Genomic DNA, 23373 nt, shown 5'->3' with positions numbered 1-23373 from the left:
CATCATGACGGTTTGTTGTTGTAGTTAAGTGAAATACGATCTGGTGATAACACAGAGTGTTTTATTCTGAAAATTAACTGGATGTTTTCATTTTGTTTTGGTGCCTGACTTCCTGTCCCACTCCATCTCAATCTGTTGAGATTGATGCGTCGTGCTCCGGCATCCGGCAAAAATAGGAGTCTTGGGTATCTGATCCAGAGCACTCTGACCTGCCGGATCAGAGATGCAGCCAAAACGCAACAGAGCGGATCCAGTTAACACATTGAGTAGAATAGAAACCTATCAGATCCGGTGCCGTGAGGGGATCGGAGACAGACTGGACACGGATCCGTTGGAATTCGGCCATAAGAACTTTCTTAGATTTTTGTCCCTTGGAGCCACTTTTAGGACTAAGAAGGTACCTTGCTCACGATTGAACCCACCCTCATATACTTTCTGAATCCATCCCATGCATACTGCATCCTCTAACTGATAAGATCTCATCAATCACAGAACGTGCACAGTGCATCAGTTTGGAAACTCATTTTTATTGGTTCATCTTTAGCCAGGAGGGTAGCAGCAGCCACACCACACCAAGAGGAACAAATAAACAGAATGAAAAAGACAAACAACAACAACAACATCGGTGCTCGTCATCTTCCCTGAAAATAAATACTCCACTCATAAACACCATCCTTGTGATTCATGTAACCGCCGTTGTTGCAACCATTCAAATAAATATCCATGAAGCAATACCAGCAGTGAAACAGAAAGTGTGAAATGCATACTGTTCCATATATAATATATTCATTTTAGATAGATTTCTATATATATTTGTTCCATATACTCTCCTTAAACTCTTTTACAACATACAGGATGCCAATTTGTACCAAAAGCGATGCTTGCTAAGACACAGGAGGAGAAGTTTACTGGTTATAGTGGCAGCCTGCGTACGTACAGCATCAGACAGGGTCCTGACGTAAGCTCCGGTCCTGAGGGAGGTCGGTTGGAAAAATCTGGGGAATCTCAAAACTTAAAGATTTGATAATCTGAAACGCTTTGTTTACAAATGCACAGATACACACAGTGTAGCGGCACACTAGTTTAAAAAAGTACTAACATCTGACCCCTCTTTTATCGAACAGCTTTACTTCATTTCCCCTGAATCTTACCGAAGAACCTAATATTTCTTTTTAATTTGATGATACAGGATGCAACTTTCTACGGTCTGCTTCCTCACAAGTGTTTCTAAGCAACTTTTAACATGAGCATAATGCACATGTTTGCATTTAAATCATAAACTCTGACACAATCCTTCCTAAAAATCAATACATTTGAATAAAAGTCTTTTTCATTTGATGACTCCGGACCCCAGCTTCCCACTCTGTGTATCTGCAGTTTGTTCAAAGCGTTGCAGACTAAAAAGGTTATATTTGGACGGCTGTCATTGTGGTTATTTTTTGTTACTCTGAACACAGATGAAACATAACAAGTTAAAAAAAAAGTATGCAACTGTTCTCTTCACATCATTCAGCTCAGATAGAAAACAATCTGGTACAAATAAAAGTTCCTCAAGTTTCTCCCCCGAGCACCAAGATGTGACCGAAGTCATCCAGCTAATGTAGAGGAGACAGTGTGTGTGTGTGTGTGTGTGTGTGTGTGTGTGTGTGTGTGTGTGTGTGTGTGTGTGTGTGTGTGTGTGTGTGTGTGTGTGTGGGTGTGGGTGTGGGTGTGTGTGCAAAACATATCTAAGGCCATGACCACAATGCTGCAGGTGAATCTGAAAACCAGCGTCTCTCTCAGAGTTCTCTTTGCAGCGTTGTCGGACATTAAAAGAGCATGCATGCAGGATTGAACGAGCCAGAAACTGATCACATGTCTCCCATGACAAAACCACCTCAGCAGATTTGATCAGATCAGTTTCTCCTTTTGTCTACGCTGCAACAGCGCTGTTTGCATTTATTCTCAGCGTGGAAGAAGAGTTTTCAGATTCATCAGCATCAAAGTGGATGTCAATGACTTTTAATAATGCGTGTCCGAAACTAAGGTTGTGACTTTTGGTTGCCAATGCTGTTAATAATATTTATAAAGCAATGTGTTTCACTTAAAGTGGTGAAAGTTGCAACACTCCAATAAAAAGCAGCCATGATTAAATTCAACGTGTCTTCCTCAGCAAGTGAAACCTGTGATCAGATCAGAAACCTTTAGGGCAACATGAGACAAAATAAAACATCTAAAGCCTTTTTCACCACTCCTGACTTGCTGCTTATACTCTACAGATGAAAATAAACAATATGCATACGTTAATATATGCATTAACAGTTTATATTTCCAGATTTGAAGTCTGGATTTGAGGGCCTGCAAACATGTCCCACCATTTCTTGAACATTTGAGTCTTGACTTGTGCAGCTGAAACTTACAGAATCTAGAATAGTGCCTCTTTAAATCCTTCTTCAGGATCCTAAAATGCTCCTGCTCCTTAATACTCAGTAAAATCTTTAGCAAGGAGTGCACCATGTGTTCATTTAATAGTTTGTAAAAGTAAATCTCACTCTAACAAGACGATTGGATTTAAACTTCCTCTTTCCAGACTTAGTGTTCAGACAATTTCTGAAGTAGTAACTGCAGATTGCCGTACAGATCTCAGACGTCGCTGTTATCTCACCGTGAGCTTGCTAACGCTACCTGATCAGCCACCTAAGCTAACGTTACTCTTGTGAAAGGTAAAAGGTCAGGATGTCAGTCTTGCATGACTGCACGGTATGCTGAAATAACACCGGAAAACCTTGGTACACCATATCACATCTTTGAAACTGGGGCATTGGCTGGTTTGTATGACATTTTTATAGATCCAGAGTGCTGCAGATCTCAATATTTGTACCGCTTATTGTTTGTCTATCAAGCTGACTGTTATTACTGGTCTTAGTTCAATATTGCCAGTCCAGATGACAAGGAGGACCAAAAAGGATGCACAGAGGCAGTCAGCAGAGTGAGAAAACAAGAGAAGGTGATCCAGCTAGATGCAGAGTACAGTACATCAGATTAGCTTCTAGTTGTTGGTAAGGGAGTGAATTCTACTCTGTAACCATTTGGGTGCACAATAAAACAATGTCTGCATGAAGATTCTTCTCTCAATTCCCTCTAGAAGAAGGCTACAGATCATTTTGGCCCAGAAATTGAACAACTCCAACACAGTACTCAAATTAGAACACCAAAGGTCTATGGATGCATGGATAAAGATTATAAAGTAACACTGCCTTATTATCTGCACAGCAGTTCTGTCAGTTTAAGAGCCCTTTATAAGCATCCATAAGGCATCATTGTGCTCCACATCAGCCAGTTCATACATCATATCCTGCACCACATCTGTAGCAGAAGTCTTGTCACGTGGAACAGCATGAATCGCAGTGGATCATCTAAATCTAGACCTTAAAATAAATCCTTACACCCTGCAAGACATGATGGCGTGATTGTCTAAAGAAGAATGATTATCATTAATCGTCAAAGTTGCCCCAAAAGTTCCTGACTCGATCATGTGTGTGCGATAAAAAGGAAATCTTCACTATAATGGAAAAGAGCCGTGTTAACATCAGTGTCATCAAAACAAAATAAAGCAGATTAAAAATAATTAAACAGTTAACAGCCCATATGTACATATAAAAATATAGCAAAGTAACTTTTAACAAATCAAGTATACTTGTGTGTTTGTGCTAACTTATCCTCACAGACATACACACATACACAGAAGCCCATACACATACAGACACCACCACACACACACACTTGTGCACAAACCTGACGCTGCGTGTGTTGTTTTGGATCAGACTGAACATTTGTTGATGGTAAATTTCACCTGCAGAGCTGAAAAAGTTCAGAAGGAGCGATGCATACTCTCCATCAGACTTACTGATGACATCAACCTTTCTTTTTCCTCCCAGTATCCCTCTCTCTCCCCATCATCTGTCCATCTGCCAAACACCACAACCCAACTCATCCTGTCCCCTCACTTCCCTCCTCCCTCCCTCCCTCCCACGCTCCATTCTTCTCCGGCCCATTAAGAGCTATCATGAAGCTAATTGCCTGTTTGATCAACTCTCTGTGGACCAGGGGCTGGAGGCTTTTAGCCCTCTGAGCGTAAGAGGAGAGGCGGATGAGGCAGGAGGGGATAGATGGGTGTCTGGGAAAGATTCGCCTTGTGTCAGCGAGCTTTTGGTTTGGTTGAGGCTGTTTTTCTTTTAGTGCTGTGATGATTTCAAAACAGGATAAGAGAAGGAAGTCATAAACTTTATCTATCTGGGTCATGTGCTGGAGGATTTTTATGGTCTGTCCTGTGAAAAGCATGAAATAAGTGGGCATCCTGGCAGTCTGGCTCTCTGGTGGTCCTTGGGGTTTTCTTCTGCGGAAGCCTTGAGCCTCATCAGGCTCATAAAGCTCTTGAGCAATCTCAATACCCTAAGAACTGAGCCAATTGAGCTGGTTCTAGTCCCCCAGTCTCTGATATTTTTACGGATTTTGCACATTACACTGAACAACAAACAGTAAAAGTACTAAAGCAACCAGCAACTAGAACTAATCTAACCTGAGCAACCGAAACATTTGTGTTAGTTTTAAATGTAAAAGTTAAATGAATTACATTTTGGTGAATACAAGAACTGGCATGACCAAAGATTGAGCCTGTCAGGGAGTGTTAAACCCCTGAGCTGTATCCTCTGGATCAAACAGCTCCATAAAACAGAAACTGGCATGTGAGGGCAGAATCTGAAAGCAGGGTGCAAGAGTTTGTCGTCTAAAGTGTTCTAGTTTCAGTCTTGTTGTCCAAGCAGTATTGACTTTTCATGTTTCAAGAGGTTTTGGTTGCACACAGAGAATAATCCAGGTGAAGAGTAAATATTGTGTGAGGCTTTTGCAGATATGCTTTGCTTTCATTAAACCACAAGTTGAGTTGCAGGACTTAACTGTCTTCCTGAGTAATAATGTGCATGCATTCAGCAGAGTCTCCAATTTGTGTGCAGCCGTGTAGCTCTTTTGCACCATCTGCTTTAACTCCTTGTATGTGAAACCCTCTTTGCAATAAGCCGTATTATGCTTCTTATCCTTGTCTACACTGTAAACTAAAACATATCAGCTGTTCCTGACAGGTTTCAGTCTCCTTAGATGATAACTGATCGGTCTAATTGGATTTTTTGTAAATATGGCCCCTGAATCAAAAGAAGTAGATCTGCAAGAGCTCAAAGAAATCCCAAGATCACCTTTGGATAATTCTCTTGAAACTAAACTTTTGTTTGATTGAGTGAGAGTAAGTTATCTTTAAAGCAGTTTAAGAAATGTGTGCTCAAACCAGGAAGTAGTATCATCTTCCTGCACCTCTATGGTAGCATCATTACTCGTTCGTCAGGTACCAGAATTTGAAACTGCTTTTTTATCTGCTGCACGAGTTAGCTAACAGCCTTGGTTCTAGTGAGAGAGAGGAGAATTTGATGTGAGGATGGGAGGAGAGAAGGAGAAGGTGGGGCAGAAGTGAAGGAGGTCGGTCAGAGGAGGGAGGATGGCGACAGACTGACTTCAGGAGGAAACCTGACCAGACCCTCAGAGCTCCACTGTAGCACACTGCTAAAAATAAGACAAGGGAGGCTTCTTCTGCTGACAAAACAACACACACACAGGCTCTACACACACAGGTTGTACAGTAGGAGAACACACACACACACACACACACACACACACACACACGCACACACACGCACACGCTGCCTAGTCACAATGGATGCACCCTCCCTCTGGTTCCATTCAGCTCTGGGCTGCTCGGGAAAACATCGTCCCTCTACCTCACAGTGCTTTTCCTTTACAAATGAGCTTAAGAGCGTTGAATTCACTCAGTTTGTACAGTGCACGGCCCCTTTTTGGTTGCAAACTGTTCTTACGGGTGTGTTACAAGTGTCTATTTCCTCGCTCCATGCCTCGGTGCTTTGTCCCAGTCTGATAATCACCAAAGCGCAATGTCGGTTTTCTTCATTCATGTTCAGCTGTTTGAGGAAATTTGTGAATGTCATAGTGATTGAAGTCCTCGCCTGCCATGCCTCGTCTGAATCTCTCGTTCTAGAGGACAGAAACTCTGTTGGCAGAGACCACACACATCACCACAGGCATCTTTCCTCCATGATTTGGTCCAACGCCCATCTCTGTGCTCTGTGAGTTCTCTTTGCAAACGCTGGGGAAGAAAGAGGTTCAACAATAAATAAGGAAACGCGACCAGATTACAGCACAGAATGCAGACAGAGAAGGTTTCCTCTGTGAGTCTTGGTTAAGGTTGAAGGGCAGTCCAGCAAAGCATGACAACTTCTCCTTCTGAGGGAGTAGTTTTCTGTTTCAGGCATTAAGACTCCAACATGAACAGGCACAATAAAGCTTTGGTCCCTCCTGAGCTGGAGAAGAAGTAAATTCAAGGTACATAAGGTGAACAACACTTCACGGTCGATTGATTGGTTGGCTTGTTGAATGTAGGTAGGAGGGTCAGCTGTGGCACTGTTGGTGACAGCATTGCTTTGGCGACGTCTGAGGGGAGACGGGTTTTCCTGGACCCTATCTAGGCCTGTCATAATGGCTTCCCCAGGGCCTTGCTGCGAAGTGCGGGGTGACCAGGGTTCGGATTTGAGGCGGAAATCTTGCGGCACACAGTGTTGGTGTTGCTACATCTGCAGCCGGGGCGTGTGGCGCGGTCGTGGGCACACTGACACATGGCAAGGCACAGCCTGGCAGGGGGGTAGCAGCAGAGGCAGGGCAGACAGAGCGACAGTAGCCCCATGGTGCCCCAGCGAGCACAAGCATGAGCTGGAGCACAGGAGCATGGACGATCAGCACAGTTATCCTCGTCATCCTGGGCAGAGCAGTGGTAGAACAGGCCTTTTACACAGCAGAGGCAGGTGCCGTACTCCACTGCGCTCTCAGCTGAGCACAGACAACGCTGTCCACAGGCCCAACAAGAAGGCAGGCGGCGAGGCGCGCAGCACTCGTGGCACTTACAGCTACCACACCGCTCACAGATGAATGAATGGAGGCCTAGCTCGGCCTCATCATCCGTCAGGCCTTTACCAAAAGAAGCATCAGGCTTGAGTTCTCCTTTAGGCTGAGATCGGACCACAGAACCAAGGCCAGAATGAGACGAGGTCAAACCTGCAAGCAGACGCTGGTCTGACGCGGAAGAGCTTATGGTACTGGATCGGCTCAGGTGGGCAAGGTGAGCATGCTGCTGCTGACTTTGGCTGCGAGACAGGACTGAATTGAAGGCTGACTGAGGGGAGTGGGAGTATATTCCTTGAGGGTAACCGTCATCATGGGGATAAAAAAATCCAGACTGGGTTGCCGGTTCCAGAGCCACAGGCCTGTCCACATAGTCATTGTTGCCCCGGAGGGCACGTATCTGGTTGAGCGACAGCACTGGGACATGCTGGAGGTCGTTGCTGTCCAACTCCACCCTGTAGGAACGAGCATGGTCCATCTTGGTGAGACAGGCTGGGTGGCACCAGGGCTGAAGGCCGGTGCTCCCAATGTTCACGGCACATCAGATAAACCTGCAAACACACAAAAAGATAAAAACAAACGGGTTAGTGATGTTAGATTTCATTTTGAATGTTAAATTTCAAGTTTCAGCTGTTGGTTTATCAGAAAAGTGTGTTATCAAACAGAGAAATGCTATTTGATTCATTTCAGTGCATACAACAATGTCTTGTTGTTGTTTGAAAGAGTCTCTCATATGTCAAATTTCATGTAAACCTTGTGTCTCTCAATTAAGACTTTGGCCTAATTGTTGGCACTACATGAGCACAACATCCCAGCAAACAGTAGCTCACATATCGCTCCACAGAAAATAAACAGCACAGAATCAAAGATGGACTCTGGCAGTGCCCCCTCCACACAACCATAAGCCATGTCATCATGACCGCTGAGGTTCTCCACTGCTCAGGCTAACGCTATTATTAGCCTGCCAGAGCCAGAGAGAAACAACCATGAGGTCCACACTGTAATTTAGCATCTGTCAGACACAGCTGCTGCTGCCATGGAAGAAACCCACCTGCACTCTGGGAGGCTGGCTGTGTCACCAAGCAGGAAGAGAGACGACAGGGAACATGCATGGATTTGATCGAGTACATTGAGTATAAAGATCAGTCTCATGTAAAAATATCCTCCATCAGACCACCACACTGTAAATATGAAGCATGCCGTAAAAGTAGGACACTTTTGGTCTGTGGTTCCAACCAAACAGCAACCACTTCTAAATGCTGATGTCAGTTCGTAGGTTTCTTCAGAGGTTACCAATTTCTGCCTTAAAAAAGTAACATCAAATGTTAGAGTCTCTCTTTTTGAACTCTTTTCATTGGAAAGTGTGCAGATTATTCGTGACACGTCTCTGTAATGATAAAATAATGTTAGTGTTCTTAAATATTATGCACCACTTTTGAAACTGTTTCCCTCCAGCTAAACTATCACAACCCTCAACCTCAAACTAAAGTATCTGCTGGGTTACACTTGCGTAAACTATTACGTCAAGGGAGAACCATTCAGGGACACGTTTGGTAACGGTAGCAAATTAACGTGCAGCTCCACCCTTGTCTTGCTGTTACTTAATATTATTGCGATATTTATGGGAACCAATGATATCAATCAAATTGTTATCCTGAATTACTTTGGCCACAACAATCTTGATTTCCCGATAGCCCTATGTGCAGTATGACATATTGTTTACATATAAGACGTTGAAAAGACTTGAAACATTGACATTATCCATGTGAATGAAGGCCGTAACTTTGGCCGAGGTTGGCTCAACAAGCGGTTTGTGAGGCATTTACTGCTTCACCAGTTCTCTGGAACCATTCTTGAACCAATCAGCTATCATCTGAAGACATTACCTTTGGGTAACAACAGGAGTCGTTCCAGGTTGAGACTTTCTTTTGAGCTCTTTATTTACATTGGTTATTACCCAACCATGTGAAGAACTGGATTCTAATTGGTCCAAACCTCATAACAGTGATGATTAATTCTCAACAGCAAAAGCGGTTCTAGTCAATCCCAGGACACTGTGGCTAAAACATCAGTTTTAAAAGTCAGGAAACATTGACAGCTACCAGGCACAGCTTCCTGTAGCAGCCTTGCTCACCCTGTTGGGACTCTTCTTCTTATAACCACATGCCCTCTATACATTATCCCTTACTAACAGCTTACAGGAGAAGACTTGTGATGCAGATCTATGATATCAATAAGAAGCTAAATCACAGTCCGGTGGTTGCCGATGAGGTCCAGTATCCCATCACAGCTACAGGTGTTCAGCCTCTTTGTTCCTTCATAAAGCCTGACTGACTACAAACAGTCACTAAACAAATAATAAACCAGAAAATTTGGTTACTTGCCAACATATTTTGCACTTATTTGTAGAATCTGGAACAACCATCCCTTTGCAGATGATGTGTCCTAACATGATGTTCACCTCCAACTATTCCATTGTAGCATGAGCCACTGCTCCCGAGTTTCTTACTCTGTATGCTGCTTTCTTTTGGTGCTGGAGAGAGCTACCATTGGCTGTTGACGAGGGGTGATGAATTTTACAATTTGCATGTGCAAAGGCTGGTAACATAAAATATTTAACTTATGGGATTTCATCACAACATCAAGATGAGAAAGAGTGACTAAAGAGTATGGTTGTCATCACACCAGAAATTTGAACTTTGAGATGATTCCAGTAAAATAAAAAATATATCAATGCCTGTTTCAAGACCATCAGACTGATTGCGCATTGTCATGACACGTGGAGGCTACGCTACTTTAGCTTATCTAGACGGACCAAGCAGGGATGTCTTGTACCCTGCGCAGACAGTAGTGAAGTCAGCAGCATGGGAGCATTTTTATCTGCCAAACATGACGCATAAAAAGTTGCAGTTAAAGTGTCGAACATGTCAAACTTGGTGCAGCATCTGCAGGATCTAAGGTAGTAGGCTATGTACTAACTGAGGTATATAACATTCATGGCAGGTTCCTCAAAAAAACTTTTAGTTGGTGGAGAATTAAATACAGATGTGTCAGTTACCATCTGTGACATAGAAGGGAAAGTTGGGCTTTGAATGCAAAGCAAACAAATGCCACAGAGCAGCAAAATGACATCGAATTATGCATGAAAATCGTGAAACTATAAGTATCACTCAGACTGTAATCTCACAATCAAAATCTCTAACTGTTGCATCAGTATTGCAGATCTGAGAATGAGCAAGGTTAGCATCGTCGTGGCTATAAAAGAGCTGTAGGTGTGACAGAGCTAGAGCAGAGATACCACTGGCAGGATGAGGCGTGGCTATTACCTCATAATCGTAAAAATTATGGACACTGTTGTTTCAAAGCACAGAATCAAAAACCCTGTTACAATTAAATGATCACTTGAAGGCATCAACTTAAAAAAAAACTCTCAGGATTATATTCTGATACTTGAAAAATGGTGTGCAAAAGTGAAGTAGCTTGGAAGTTCTCAAGATACATGGCTGGCATCAATGCTATTATTAGTATTTAAAGTACTGTATAAGTCATATAAATAGCTTGATACCTGTTCTTAGAGTGCAGTAAACGCATGAACAAGAGACTAAATTTAATAAAAGGTCCAAGTGTAGTTTTTAGTGACTGATTTGATTCCCAGTGCAGACATCAGATAAGCCCTGAATGAAAGAGTAGCATTTGTATGTTAGTGTAACACTAAGATAGCAGAATCCCTTCCCAACATGCACAAATACTGTACACCCACTGAACCATACACACATATACACACTCCAAGGAACTGCAGTCCTGCCAAGTGGCCAAGGGGGAGAGATATCTGGCTCTCTCCTCTGGTGGTGCCAGTCCTCTCAGAGAGTAATGAGGCCAAATGGAAATGCATTTAAAGCAGCCCAGATCATGAGATTAGATGGAAGAGGGAGGTAAGAGGGAGCAGCAGCAAGTCTAAGACCACATCCAGTTAAACATGGATCCAGGGCTTTCTGTTCAGGTTTATGTTGGTCAGATCATCGAAGAGCATGTACAACCCTGTTACCACACACATTTCCAACACTTGTATTGGGGTGCTGCAACCAACATGTTGAGCAACTTTCAAATCCACAATCTGACATTCGCACACACCTCGAAGACCTTTGGAAAATCTGATCTATTTGGTCATTATTCAAACATCTTAATCCTGAATCTAACTTAAATGTATGCTCCTGATTGTGTTCCGGTCGCAATTATCACAGTGTGGTTTTACTTTGGACTCCAAAGTTGAATGTCACAGTTGTCACCGAAAAGGGAGATGTCCAACGCGTTTTCTTTTCCAATGCTCACACTTTTCTAAAATGCTCCCATGATTAGCAGGGTCTGTTTTAAAAAAACATTGCAGGCAGTTTTTTCTTTGCAGCGTAGGGTTAGAAATGCTGCCAAACTAAAAGTTATAGGAAACGATGGTGTTGCATTAGTCATCATCAAGTTAAGTCATCAAAGACAGTTATTATTTGCATGCAATAAGTCACATTTGGTGGTATGGCTCTGTTCTAGGAGCTCCCTGTCCTTCCATGTGAGCATGTGGAATGCCAAAGCCTAAGAGGCGGGGAGAGCACACCTCCCTTCTCTTCCCTTCCCTTGCATTTGCATACATGAAAAGCCAAGACAGGGAGGTGCAGCTGCAAAGACCTCCGGGGTACAGAACATAGCGAGCATCAGTGACGATACATATGACACTGGTGAAATCAGACACAACAGAAAGGAGGAGCTGGGGTGGAAGATGTTTCCTGTTTGTTGGAAGTATGCAGGCTAAATCAGTTTAAATAGAACACCTATTTTAAAATTTGACTATTGGATGTGTAGTAATATTGGTAACTCAGCTGAGTTGTCAGCTGATAGAGGTTAACGTAAAGTTCAGCTGATGTTTTCTGGGCCAAGCTTGACTTCATGGCCTGCCTGAACAGATGTAATGCTCAGTTTTGCTGTACTGTATTTACGTGTCACTTCCTGGTCACTGTTTGTACCCTTAGAGGGTTCAATGCTCAGCAATTCATTTCAGGAAAACAATGTGTACATGGAAAACACGTGTGATGATGTAACCAGCTAATTATTCATAAATAAATACACTGGTAACTCATTTTGTTATCGATAAGTTAAGTCAACTCACTGTAGCACCTCTTTCCACAAAGGAAGGGAACTCTCACCACTCAATCCATGAGGGTATCCTTACACTTCACTTGCACCTGATTGAGAAATGAACAGGTGGGTTCAGGGAGTCAGTTACAAAACATTTGATTATTATAAACAAGAAAAAAAAAAGTTAGCAAACAACACAACTTTTGCAAATTTGTGCAAAATTGGCCATAACATACTCAAACTGATATTCATTGAAATGAAGACGGTCTGTAGCTAAAGCATATGAAAGTATGTTTTTTTGAAATAATTTATTAGGAGTAACCCCTTGAGATGTATCATCTCGTTTTCGAGAGGGTCCTAAATTTGGCACATTTTTTCACACGTTTTCATTTGGTCATGAATATTAAGATCAAACACAACAAAATATGGAAAACCACTCACTCAGGGCCACATTAGTTGGCCATTAGGAAGTGTAAAAAGTGTTTCATTGTCACTAACAGATTAAATTAAAGATTGATAATTACATAAATTGGTCCTGTTATTCAGTTCACTGCAGGCAGTGAGGAGACAAAGTTGCATCAGGGAAATGCAAAAGCAATAAGAGAGGAGATGTGGGATGTGGATGAAACCCAAGACCGGCAATCCATCACTGGATCGGAAGGAGAGCTGATTAGTGAGCCAGACTGTAAAAATCAAAACAAAAAACTCTCCCAGTCCTCCAGGCTTTCCTTAAAAGAGTCTGCTGAACAAATTTTAGTCGTCTGAGCGTAAAGGTGCTCTGCCCTGCAGCGTTTCTCTGCATCTATCACTGCAAAGGAGCAGATAAGAAGGCCCAGGTTGGTTAGATGAGGATGCATTTTCAAATTAGTCGGAGGAGAGAGGAGAAGTCCTGGTGACTAATCTCATCAGGCGGAGCGGTGGCTGCGGCTCGCTCATACTCTGCTCGCCTATCAGACCATCTAATTGTTAAAGAGAAGAGGCCTGCCTTCCATTTTCATGACCTCATATTTACTTTACTGGTTGAACAAACCACTGCCAACTCCTCCATCAAGACACAAATACTGCAAGTCACGTCAAACACTGAGAGGCAGTGGCACCGAAGAGGCGGGATGTGGGGGAGTGTACCTTAAAGTTCAGCTTTGAGTTTAAAGTTGAACAAAAAAACAAATGATGTTGCTGCAATTAACTGATCAATAAATTCAATATTCCTTAAGAATTGACAGTTTTAATGCTTTTAACGTTAGTCTGTCTTTATAGAGTATAATAATTTTAATCTTTTTCTGCTGTGCCAAATACATTACAGGTGCACCACGGTATATTGAAAAACTTCAGTTTTAGGTAGTTGTTTTGACCAAAAAGACGTTTAAATCCTACCCTAAAGCTTGTAATGCACACTTTTGTAGCATTTTACAGACAAACTATGCAAGAATTCAGACTAAGAAAAGAATTATCACGTTGATCTACATATAATTTGATCTTTTGCAGACGACACACAAACCTTCAAGATACTAGCTTATTTCCTGTTCATTTGTTAATGCTTTTACAGCTGTAATGATGTCCACTATTTAGATGTATTTTACTTAGAACCTTTTTTTAGGCAGCAAACAGGACGATGTAACATATCTCTCAATGTCCCTGGTATTAACAACATCACGTGACTTGAATAGGCCTCAGTGATTGGCCACGCTGAGGCTACAGTTTGGGGTAGTGATGCTCTGTCTGGCTCTGCTGGGGAGTGTCTGTTACCAATCCTACAGCAACAACAGCTGGGATGAGTCTGTGTGTGGGTGTTAGTGTGTGTGTGTGTGTGTGTGTGTGGAGGGTGAGTAGGAAAGCAGCACCCTCCTCTCTCACATTACAAGTGTCACTGAATGCAGTGTGTTTTTGTTTTTCTGTCATGTGTGTTAGAGATCTTTCTGTCTTAGCAGAGCTGTGGAGCGTTTTTCTTCAGATGCATGTCTTTCAGTTCTCCTCTTAAAGATGTTCAAAGTGTGCATGAAGTAATATTGTTTATGGATTGGGAAAATTCCTTTTCACAGTCCTTCCAATCCACGGATCAACAGGTGATAGTAACATCAAAAAACAATTAAGAGTGAGAAAAGTTCAATTAATCAGAAATGACAGGCTGAATTTCAATTTCCGCCCTACACCCTAAGCCCTGAGTCCTTGAGGACTTAATTGACGTCACCTGGAAGGTAATTAAGTGCAAGAGGCTGCAAAGCCTCAAAGTGGTATAAACAGGAGTGGGACAGCAGTCCTATTGCTCACCTTGGAAGCATTAGACATTTTAACTTCAATATTATTTCTTTCCTCAAGGCTAAAATTCTTTAGCGAGCGACTGCCTGATATGCATTACTATGTAAACACAAGTTTGCATGAATATATATATAGATTTATTCAAACTTAAAGGCACACTTATTTATTTTAAAGCATCAGTGTTGGTTGCACCTTCCAGTCTTCTTCCTGTTTATCATCCCTCTTTTCTATTTAATTGCCATGTTATGGCATTTGTTTACCTCCTCATGCTTACAGGCTTCCCCATGTTTCACGCCACAATGCTATGAGCTATGGGTAATTCCTTCATGCTAAGTCTGTAGATATGCCAACTTATGGAAAGGATGCATAGAACGTTTTCAGAGCTCATGCATAATTTTGCTAACCTTTGGCCTCCTGGGCTGTAGAAAAAACATGAACCAACAAAGGGAGAGAGACAAAGAGAGACATTCCAGTTTACTGATTACCTTAACATCTTTTGGCCTTTTAAGAATTGTTTCCTTTCAACTACAGATTTCCCAAAAATCTGTATTCTGCTTTTATTTGGAGCATACTATCCCACTATCTGCAGATCCTAAAGAACCAGAGTTGAGATGACTTGACAGAAATTGTTGGTGACAATATTTTGTGATCATTTTCCCAAACATTGTAAGTGTAAAAAGTGATAACTGTGATAGTCAAACTGAAAAACAAAACAGTCCCATAGAGAAAAGGATAGAAAGAGAGAGAGATAGTGTGTTTCTGGAGGCTGTCGGTGGCAACCTGAGGATAGACCTCTGAGCTCAGGGAGTATCAGTAATGACTGAGCCTCTGCCCTGGGACAGACACACACTCGTACCTGCACTCAGACATACACTCATGCTCCATCACTTTGTTCCTCCAAAACACCCACTGAAAGAAAAACACCCTTATAAGTAGAGCTTGACATGGAATATTTTGCTCACCAGCCTCTGTGGCTTGTAGATTTCCAAACTTGCTAGCCACTCAGTATTTTCACTACTGTGTTGTTGTTGGGAATTCCCATTTTATATGATAAGTTGACTAAAGCAAGCTACATGGGGAGTCTTCATGATGTCCCAAACTCAAAAGAAACCATCTTCAACTTTTCATCGCCGTATGCCCTCCAATGTAGTACATGATTGCCATGATGAACATTTAGAGCATCAAACACTTTATTTCTTGTATTTTGGTGTTTTTTACTTTTCATGAAAGTAACTTTATTTGAATAATAAATGTTTTGTATTTCATTAATTCCAAACTGTACATCCTAGTGGGTTTTGTGTTGATGCACTAGAGATATCTGCCCTTTTCAAACTCATCACAGGTCATGAATACAGTTATTGATCAAGCTGTTTACATGACCTGATCATAGCCATGAACTCTGTCCTCTGTCCCTCTCTGCCTTAGTGAGTATCTGTGGCGATAACAATTTTTTATTTTGTTTTAATCATCTTATATGATATGTATTCTTCTACAATGTTTGTGCGTGTTGTAGCTATTTAATATGACAATAACATGCTGTAACCAAAACGTGAGGGCGCTCGGTATGAATTAACAATTACAAAAACTATATTAAACTACAGATAGTCTTGAATGTAACCTGTTAAACAATGCACAAATCCCAGCTCTGATGCATTTAGCACTTATTGATTATGCTAACTTCACCAAGCTGCACACAGTCAACAAATGCAGTATGAGGTCCATTTGCCCAATGCTAGTCTCCAGTTGAATAGAGAAAGTCATCTGTGAGAAGTTCTTGGTTAAAAAAATCCCTACATCAGTGCCAGAAGTAAAAACTGACATTCAAACTGATCTGGTCTCAGGTCTGTTCTCTCGCTCTGTAACCTCTTCACAGTCTGGACTCGACCTGCTGATGGTCGATGGAGTTTAATGGACAGAGCATCTCTGCATCTCTCACAGATGACATCATGGTTTCAGGCTATTTAAAACTGTCTGCAGTGACCCTTCGCCTTGGAATGAGGAGGGGTTGCCCTCTCCTGTCTTCTCTCTTTCTCCTCCCTTCTTCCTTCCTCTTATTTCTGTCCCTTTTCAATCACCTTCCCTCCTCCCCTTGAATCACCTTCAACTCCTCCATGTCTTTCCTCTTCTCTGCTGCTTTCCAGAGTTTGATGGCCTTTTGTTTGGAGCCTTTTCACATTCATTTGAGAAAAGAATGTTTCACTAGTGAGGCTCCAGAGGGATCATCACAAACGACCAGGTCTGCTAAGATTCATTTTAATTCAATCTGTGTGCATGTAGAGAGTCTAAAAATTGGGCTGCATGCTTTTCTGTACGACAGGTACAACAGGCCGTATTAATTTCTTGATCACCTCAGTGTGAACTCCTTACATTGAACTAACTCCAGTGTAAACCTAGCAGCAGCAGTATTAGTGTGAAAAAAGAGCAAATGTTTAGTTTATTGGAAGTAATGTGTCCTAGAAAGGTCGATAAAGTCTGTGTGAGAAGGATGCTGCTACTGAAAAATTATTAACACAATGTGTTGTTCTGAGAAGCTGTAGTGGTTTGTGTTGATGCAATTTATTTTCAAATTTAAGTTCCGATGCCAGCTTTGACTTAGCAAAGTACTATTGTGTCTGTTACTCTAAAAATCACATGACCAGCAAGCCCAGCATCCTGAAGGGCCAGTTGAGAACTAATAGTAAAGAATTAAGCAAAAGATGATGATGTCTGACGACTTTGCAGCTGTGAAAAGCAGCAATTTCAAAGAAATCTGCACATTAAACAGCAGACTTTCACCCAAGTGAAGCAACAGAGGCTCTACAGATGAGTGGTGCAATATCAAGCATACAAATCAAGCTGCTTGAGAGATGAAGCTAATGCAGAAGTACTAGAAACAGCAGTTCCTAGACTGTCCACTTGAGGCTGGCACCAAAAGCCTCTGAAAACACATACACACCCATTCTAAAAGGCCAATCTGTACTGCAGAAATGAACATGTTTACAGCCTGGTTCAAAAATGGTTTTGGTCCTAATAGCTAATTTCTCTCTCGGCACACACTGTACAGGGGGTGAATTCTTCATAACTCATAAGATTTTAAGATATTAAGATTACGAGTTTTTAAGGGCATAACTGACTTGACTGACAGGCGGGCACACTGTAGCTGTTAGCGAAGAGGCTGAATGCCGGACTCAACTTCACCTTTTTGCCTCACACTAGAATGACCAAAGTTAGGTTGAGTCAACCGCCTTAGTTAGGCGTCAAAGCTCTGCTCCAGAAATCAACTATGTTCATGTTTTATAAAGTATGTGATACAAAAGCATGCAGACTTAGCAGGCCTCCTGACAGAAGCTTGTAAAAGTACAGTTACTACAAGACTTAAATAGCGATATAGGACTGTAGGAAATGCCAACAGCCCAATAACAGACCCAAGAAAGCCAACTGATCAGAATCAGATCAGACCCTAGATGAAGTCAGTAATATTTCTTATAAAAATAATTTATTCACCTTGATGGAAAAACACGTGCATCAAATACAATGAAGTTATGAAAGTGTATGTAAGCTCATTAAGAGCACAAGCCCCATGAGGTCAAAGCATTCAACTCAAACACTGCTAGCCCTTCAGGGTGTTCGACTGTGTGTGTGTGAGGTCTGTCCGGCACTAAGACCCAGGGGCCTCCCTCCTGATGCCCTCCGGGAGCACAGCAGGATTGAATGACAATAAACTGGATGAGATACCGGATGTGCCGAATCTGACCCCAGCGGAAAGACTGAAATAGACACTGCAGACCAGCAAGTACAGGCAGGAGGGAGAGAGGGGGGAGAGAACGATGGGGGAGGGAGGGAACGAGGCAGTGAGTGAGTGAGGGATGATGATACTAACAATGATGACAATGAAAGTGGTGGAGCCAGATGCAGAGAGAGAGATACGAGATGGAGAAAGTCAAAACAGAGGAGTGTGAGAGAGAGCAGAGGAGGGAGTTTTGGGATGTTTCTTTGTGACATATTCACCCAAACTGAATCACACGAGAGCGTCATGCAGCAGACTGCTCCAAAACATTATCCTAACACCATAGAGTTGTTGTGTTTTCATTACTTAAACATCTCTTTGTGGTTAAGTCAAACATGAAAAATGTTCCAACATTTCAACCAGAGAGGACAGAGAAACATTACCACCACATCCTATCATAATATGGGATGCCCTGATACTAGATTGGCCAGGTTCATACGTTACCACCCTGAAATGCATTGCAGCTCTTCAAACTAAAATACCTCACTATGACCGACGACATCTTGCTTGGTGTGGTTTGGTGAGTAGCATGTTTCTGCAGACCCAGAGGCCGCAGACAGACAACTCCATTTCTGCGACTTCAATTCTACAACCCTTGTTGTTTGCAAAGGTACCACCTAGTGCCCACAAAGGACATAATTTTTTGTGTGTAACTTAACCATAACAATAACTGTCGCAACAACACGAGGGTCCTAGAGATGTGGTCCCCAAACTGCAGCTCAGCTCAGTATGTTGATGTAGAAAATGGAGATGAAATTGTATGAAGGCTGTGTCCGGTGAACTCAACAGAATGCGTGTAATAATGCGTAACTAGTCCAGGAGAGTTGCGGTTAGCCTACATGGAGGACCAAAAGCTGGTGGTGCTAGCTCTGCTAGAGTTAGCCACACTCAGCAAACCAATTTGACTTTGTTTACACACAGACTCTGTGATCCTGAGTTTTTTCATATCTTTAAGACTAGTTAGTTAGATAGAGTTACTTTGGTTTAAAAGACAAGGAAGTTTTGCCACTTTGAGACATATAATAATGTTTTATTTGTGGTTGAAAATATACTCTATGCTAGCAGAAGTTGATGATGCTCTTTGTGTTCATAAGGTGAGGCCAGGCAAGGAATCAGCTGTTCTTTTAGCCATCATTTAAAGTAGTTCTTGGTCTGAAAAGATGTATTTACTACTTCACTTCTGCCCTGATCACATGGCTAGAAACTTCAAAATCAGCCAGTGAATACAGAGGAAAACATGCAGCTGTTTGTGGATTAAAACAAGATGTGATGAAACACAAACAATTCCTCCAAAGTAGACTGAATGTAGCAGAGAATAACTCTCTGGAAGAATGGACTAATAAAGGAGAGGTAATCCTGAACTGGCTTGAACAAAAGCAAGGATAAGATTCATCAGAATGATCACAAAGAGAAAGTTTTTCTGCAGGAAGTCCCTGTAATCTCTGTTCAAAGATTCCACACATCATTGATAGAATCTGGTCTCAGGGGTTGAGATTTTCTGCATGGAAAGTGTTCTGGTCTCTGGTCTTGTATTATCCAATCAAGTATTAGCAGGCTTTGGTGCATTCAGGGGGAAAAATCAGTATGGAGAGCAAAAACAGGAGGAACATATACAGCTGTGACATCAGAGGTCAAGTGGAAATCTGAGGATGCATTATTCATTGCTAAAAACACAGTTAACAAGCCTTACTTGATAAAAATTATTCAACTTCAGCAACAAATCTGATGGATTCAACCTCCATTTTACAAACAACCACTTTCCTTCCTCCCCTTGAGGACTGAAAAAGAAATGTCAACAGGCCTCTATTCTGTAAATTGTGTTCTGAAGTAGTTCAGGTGTAATGCAAGTTCCTTAAACTTCAGGAGAGCAGGTGTCTCTTCACCACCAGTCTGATTTTGATTTCTGTCAGCTGGCAACAACTTGTCCCTGTAATTTTTAATTTCTTCTAGACAAAGGCTTTGACACTATTCGGTCAATTCCACAAATTGGGCTGTAGCAGTTTTGGGTACAAAGTCAATTCAACATTCATTGATCAGTGTTCATTGATCCGTGTTTATCAGCGGTGCTGTTACCATGTATAATCCTGAGTTTCACTCAAAATTACACGTTTGCATGGAAGTTGCATTGGTTGGGAGTTTCTGTGTTATGTGAAGGTCTTTATTTGAGACTGCTGGTCACGACTATCTTGCTGATTGTGTGAGAAAGACAGCCAAAAGAAGGTGTAGAGGTGGACACTGGGGTTAAAGCTGAGATCAAATAGCATTACAGGAATATTTATCAAGCATGATGAGATTTACTTGCAGAACAAACAGGATCAGAACATGAAACAGTAGCTAGAGTAAAGAATCTTCACTCTGTGTTGCCAAAGTTGAAGGTGGATTGATGGGTGATTGTTATAGTTCAAGTTAAAAATGGTGGTTGGTTCAAGTCCATGTAGGTGCACACTGGAGCAAGCATGGCATTGAATGATTTAAAGGCAGCCATTTTTACTTATTGCAATAAAGTAAGTTCTCATTTTTGGCCTGTGATGTCTTGAAAGACGTAAGGTTTTAAGACCCATCTGCCTTGAAAAATGGATCATCTCATCCTGAGTAGTGTCCAAATGAACAACAGTCAAAGCCACATCTGAGACGCTCACAACCTCCCAACAGAAAGCCTGGCAAGTTTGAGTTTTCTTCCTGCGATCTGCACCAAGCGAAAGAAGAATGGTTAAGTTGGTTCTGCATGATTGAACCATGAGACAGAAGAAAAGTTTGTCAAGCTCTCGGAACAGCATCCCTGCTTTTATGACATGTCTTCGAGGGAAGACCATGACAGACTGACAGAAGAGAAATGTAAGCAGACGCAACTGCCATTAGTATTTCTGGGTGTCGTCTATCCCAGCCCCTCTTCCTGACAATGTCGTCACATCAGTCATGATGATTGGTCAGCAACCACGGTGCAGTCTGTTGGTCAAGACACAGCATGAAATAGTTGTGAGCACTAGTGCTACCAGGTGACACAGTTCATTTGGCGTCCTGTGTATGTTAATCAGATTTCCACACGTGAAGCTTTATAAATTTCAAGAGAACACGCTCTTCTTTTCTTCTGCTAAAGTCCCAGCTCATCTTTTCCTCTTTTTTACTAAGTGTTTTTACTACAGTCTCTCTTTCCACAAGTTTGTGGTTCCACAGTGCATTAGTCGGTGCATTAGCTCCTCCGCTGTGGCACAAAAAAAAGCCTCCATCTCCATCCATCCCTTGCCCTCCCTCCCATCCTCCATCCATCCATTTCATCATTCATTCATCTATCCACCATATTCCCCCACTCCACATGCACTGTCCCCTCCCATCCATCCACTCATCCATCCCCGGTTGGCCTCCACCACCACTCCTCTCATCCCATTCACTCTCTCTCTCTCTCTCTCTCTCTCTCTCTCTCTCTCTCTCTCTCTCTCTCTCTCTCTCTCTCTCCCCCTTCCCCCTCGTCATCCGTCTGTCCCATCATTTGCTCATCTACCCCGCCCCCCCTCCTCAGTCCCACCCCAGCGGAGATGGGTATTGACATTCTGCATCCGACCTTGAGGACAATCAATCCCAACCCCACATGTCCCCATCACGGTTATACTCGCACATACACACACACCACACACACACACATGGCCTGTTAAAACACACTGAGACTAATGTTAACATGTAGCCTAACAATCGGTTAATAAGACTTTCTCCCTCTGATCCATTTTGGAGGATCGTTCAGGAACACACTCGCTCCCCTGGTGATGCAACACAGTTTGAATGAAGTTATGAAACTTAATCCAAAAGACACAAAACTCTAAATCACATTTTGTTGTGAGGACTTTTAAATCAACATCACTGATCCACCTTTACGACTTAAAGCTTGTCACTTCCCAATCCATGGCCCAAACACATGAAACAGATGCAGCTTTGCAATATTTAACAGTGCAATGTAAGAAGAGTGGTGGCATTTGTATTTTCAAGCAATTATGAATATATTGATGGAGTTCAACATGAAACAAAACCACAGTTTTTAGACTCAGCAGCGCTGGCAGAGGATGGAAAAGTCACCCAGAACAGAAATATGTTGGACCGAGAGCTGGTCATAGTAGACAAATCACAAGCACAGCCACACAAGGTAAGGAGGAGACACCTTAGAGCAGATCTAGATAAGGTGTCAGAAGGTTTCCTTCACAGCTTTTCTGAGGATATGTGAAGTAAAACATAGATTTCACCCTCTACACCTGATCAGTCTGCACATGTCTCTGTCTTTAGAGCTTGGACATTTGAGCATAACTTAAAACAATCTGTTAAAATATATTGCTAATTTTCACTTCTTTCCTCTCTATGCACAAAGAGCAGAAATTAAACTCAAAAGTTTGAATTTAACACAAAAAAACTGGAAAAAAGCTGAAACAAAGTGAAAATGCTTTGCATGAATTTGCAGCATTCAGTCATTACAAAATAAATATGCAAAGTTATATAGATTCCAAGATGTTATTCGATAAGAACATCTTGTCTCTGTTGCAATGTTACCTTTAAGAACTTCATTATTTACATTTTCACACTGCCTTTTGCAAATAAAAGTAAGTTTCTGTAGGGGAGATCTATGAATTGTCTACAAAAGCTGCAGAAATATGAAGCAAAGTACCCCAAATATGCATACAACATACAACATGCAAAATGCAACGCCTTTTTTTGCTGAATTAAACAACTCTACAGTCATTTTCATTACTTGTCAAAAATTCCCAGAGGAACTTTTCCATTCCAAGGTCACGCAAATCATCAAAAGTTTATCAGCAGATCAGATGGCGACAGGATTAATTTATGCTTACCTCTGATTGGAGGGAGATCCATTCTGCAGCGGGGTGCTGGGCGTCCCAGATGTCCGTGTGTGTCTCAGACAAACTCTACAATGCTCCTAAAATACACTTTAAATGTCTCTTTCACAGTTTTTAGACTGTCTGTCGAGCCCTGTGAAGAATTTAACTCGACCTTAGTTTACTTTTGTAACTGTATGAAATTGTCTGAATCTCACTTCATAGTATACTGCAGAGATTATTTGGTTAAAATCACAAGTAATTTTAAGATAAACCCCCCCTTCTGTCTAAAGGATGTGATTTTAGTAAGGATTGTGAAGGCTGAGAGGATGCTCTCTCTTCAGGGTGGCGCGCCCTCCTCCTCCTCCTCCTCCTCCTCCTCCTCCTCCTCCTCCTCCTCCTCCTCCTCCTCCTCCTCCT

General features: G+C 42.0%; 1 protein-coding gene across 1 annotated transcript; it reads right to left on the bottom strand.

Moving 5' to 3' along the window:
• Positions 1 to 507: 507 nt before the first annotated feature.
• On the bottom strand, positions 508 to 23283 carry LOC117812418 (protein sprouty homolog 3). Its single transcript, XM_034683162.1, has 2 exons — positions 22969 to 23283; positions 508 to 7547 (listed from the first exon to the last, which is right to left on the bottom strand). The coding sequence occupies exon 2, from the start codon at positions 7472 to 7474 to the stop codon at positions 6572 to 6574; it is 903 nt and encodes a 300-aa protein (XP_034539053.1). The 5' UTR covers positions 7475 to 7547; positions 22969 to 23283; the 3' UTR covers positions 508 to 6571.
• Between the last annotated feature and the right edge of the window lie 90 nt (positions 23284 to 23373).

The sequence above is a fragment of the Notolabrus celidotus genome, chromosome 5 (genome assembly GCF_009762535.1).
Source record: "Notolabrus celidotus isolate fNotCel1 chromosome 5, fNotCel1.pri, whole genome shotgun sequence".
NCBI lineage: Eukaryota > Metazoa > Chordata > Actinopteri > Labriformes > Labridae > Notolabrus > Notolabrus celidotus.
This window is presented reverse-complemented; position numbering and strand designations above follow the sequence as displayed.

Bases quoted from the DNA above. Each gene is read 5' to 3' on its own strand.
- LOC117812418 (XM_034683162.1), bottom strand. From the start codon at position 7,474: ATGGACCATGCTCGTTCCTACAGGGTGGAGTTGGACAGCAACGACCTC.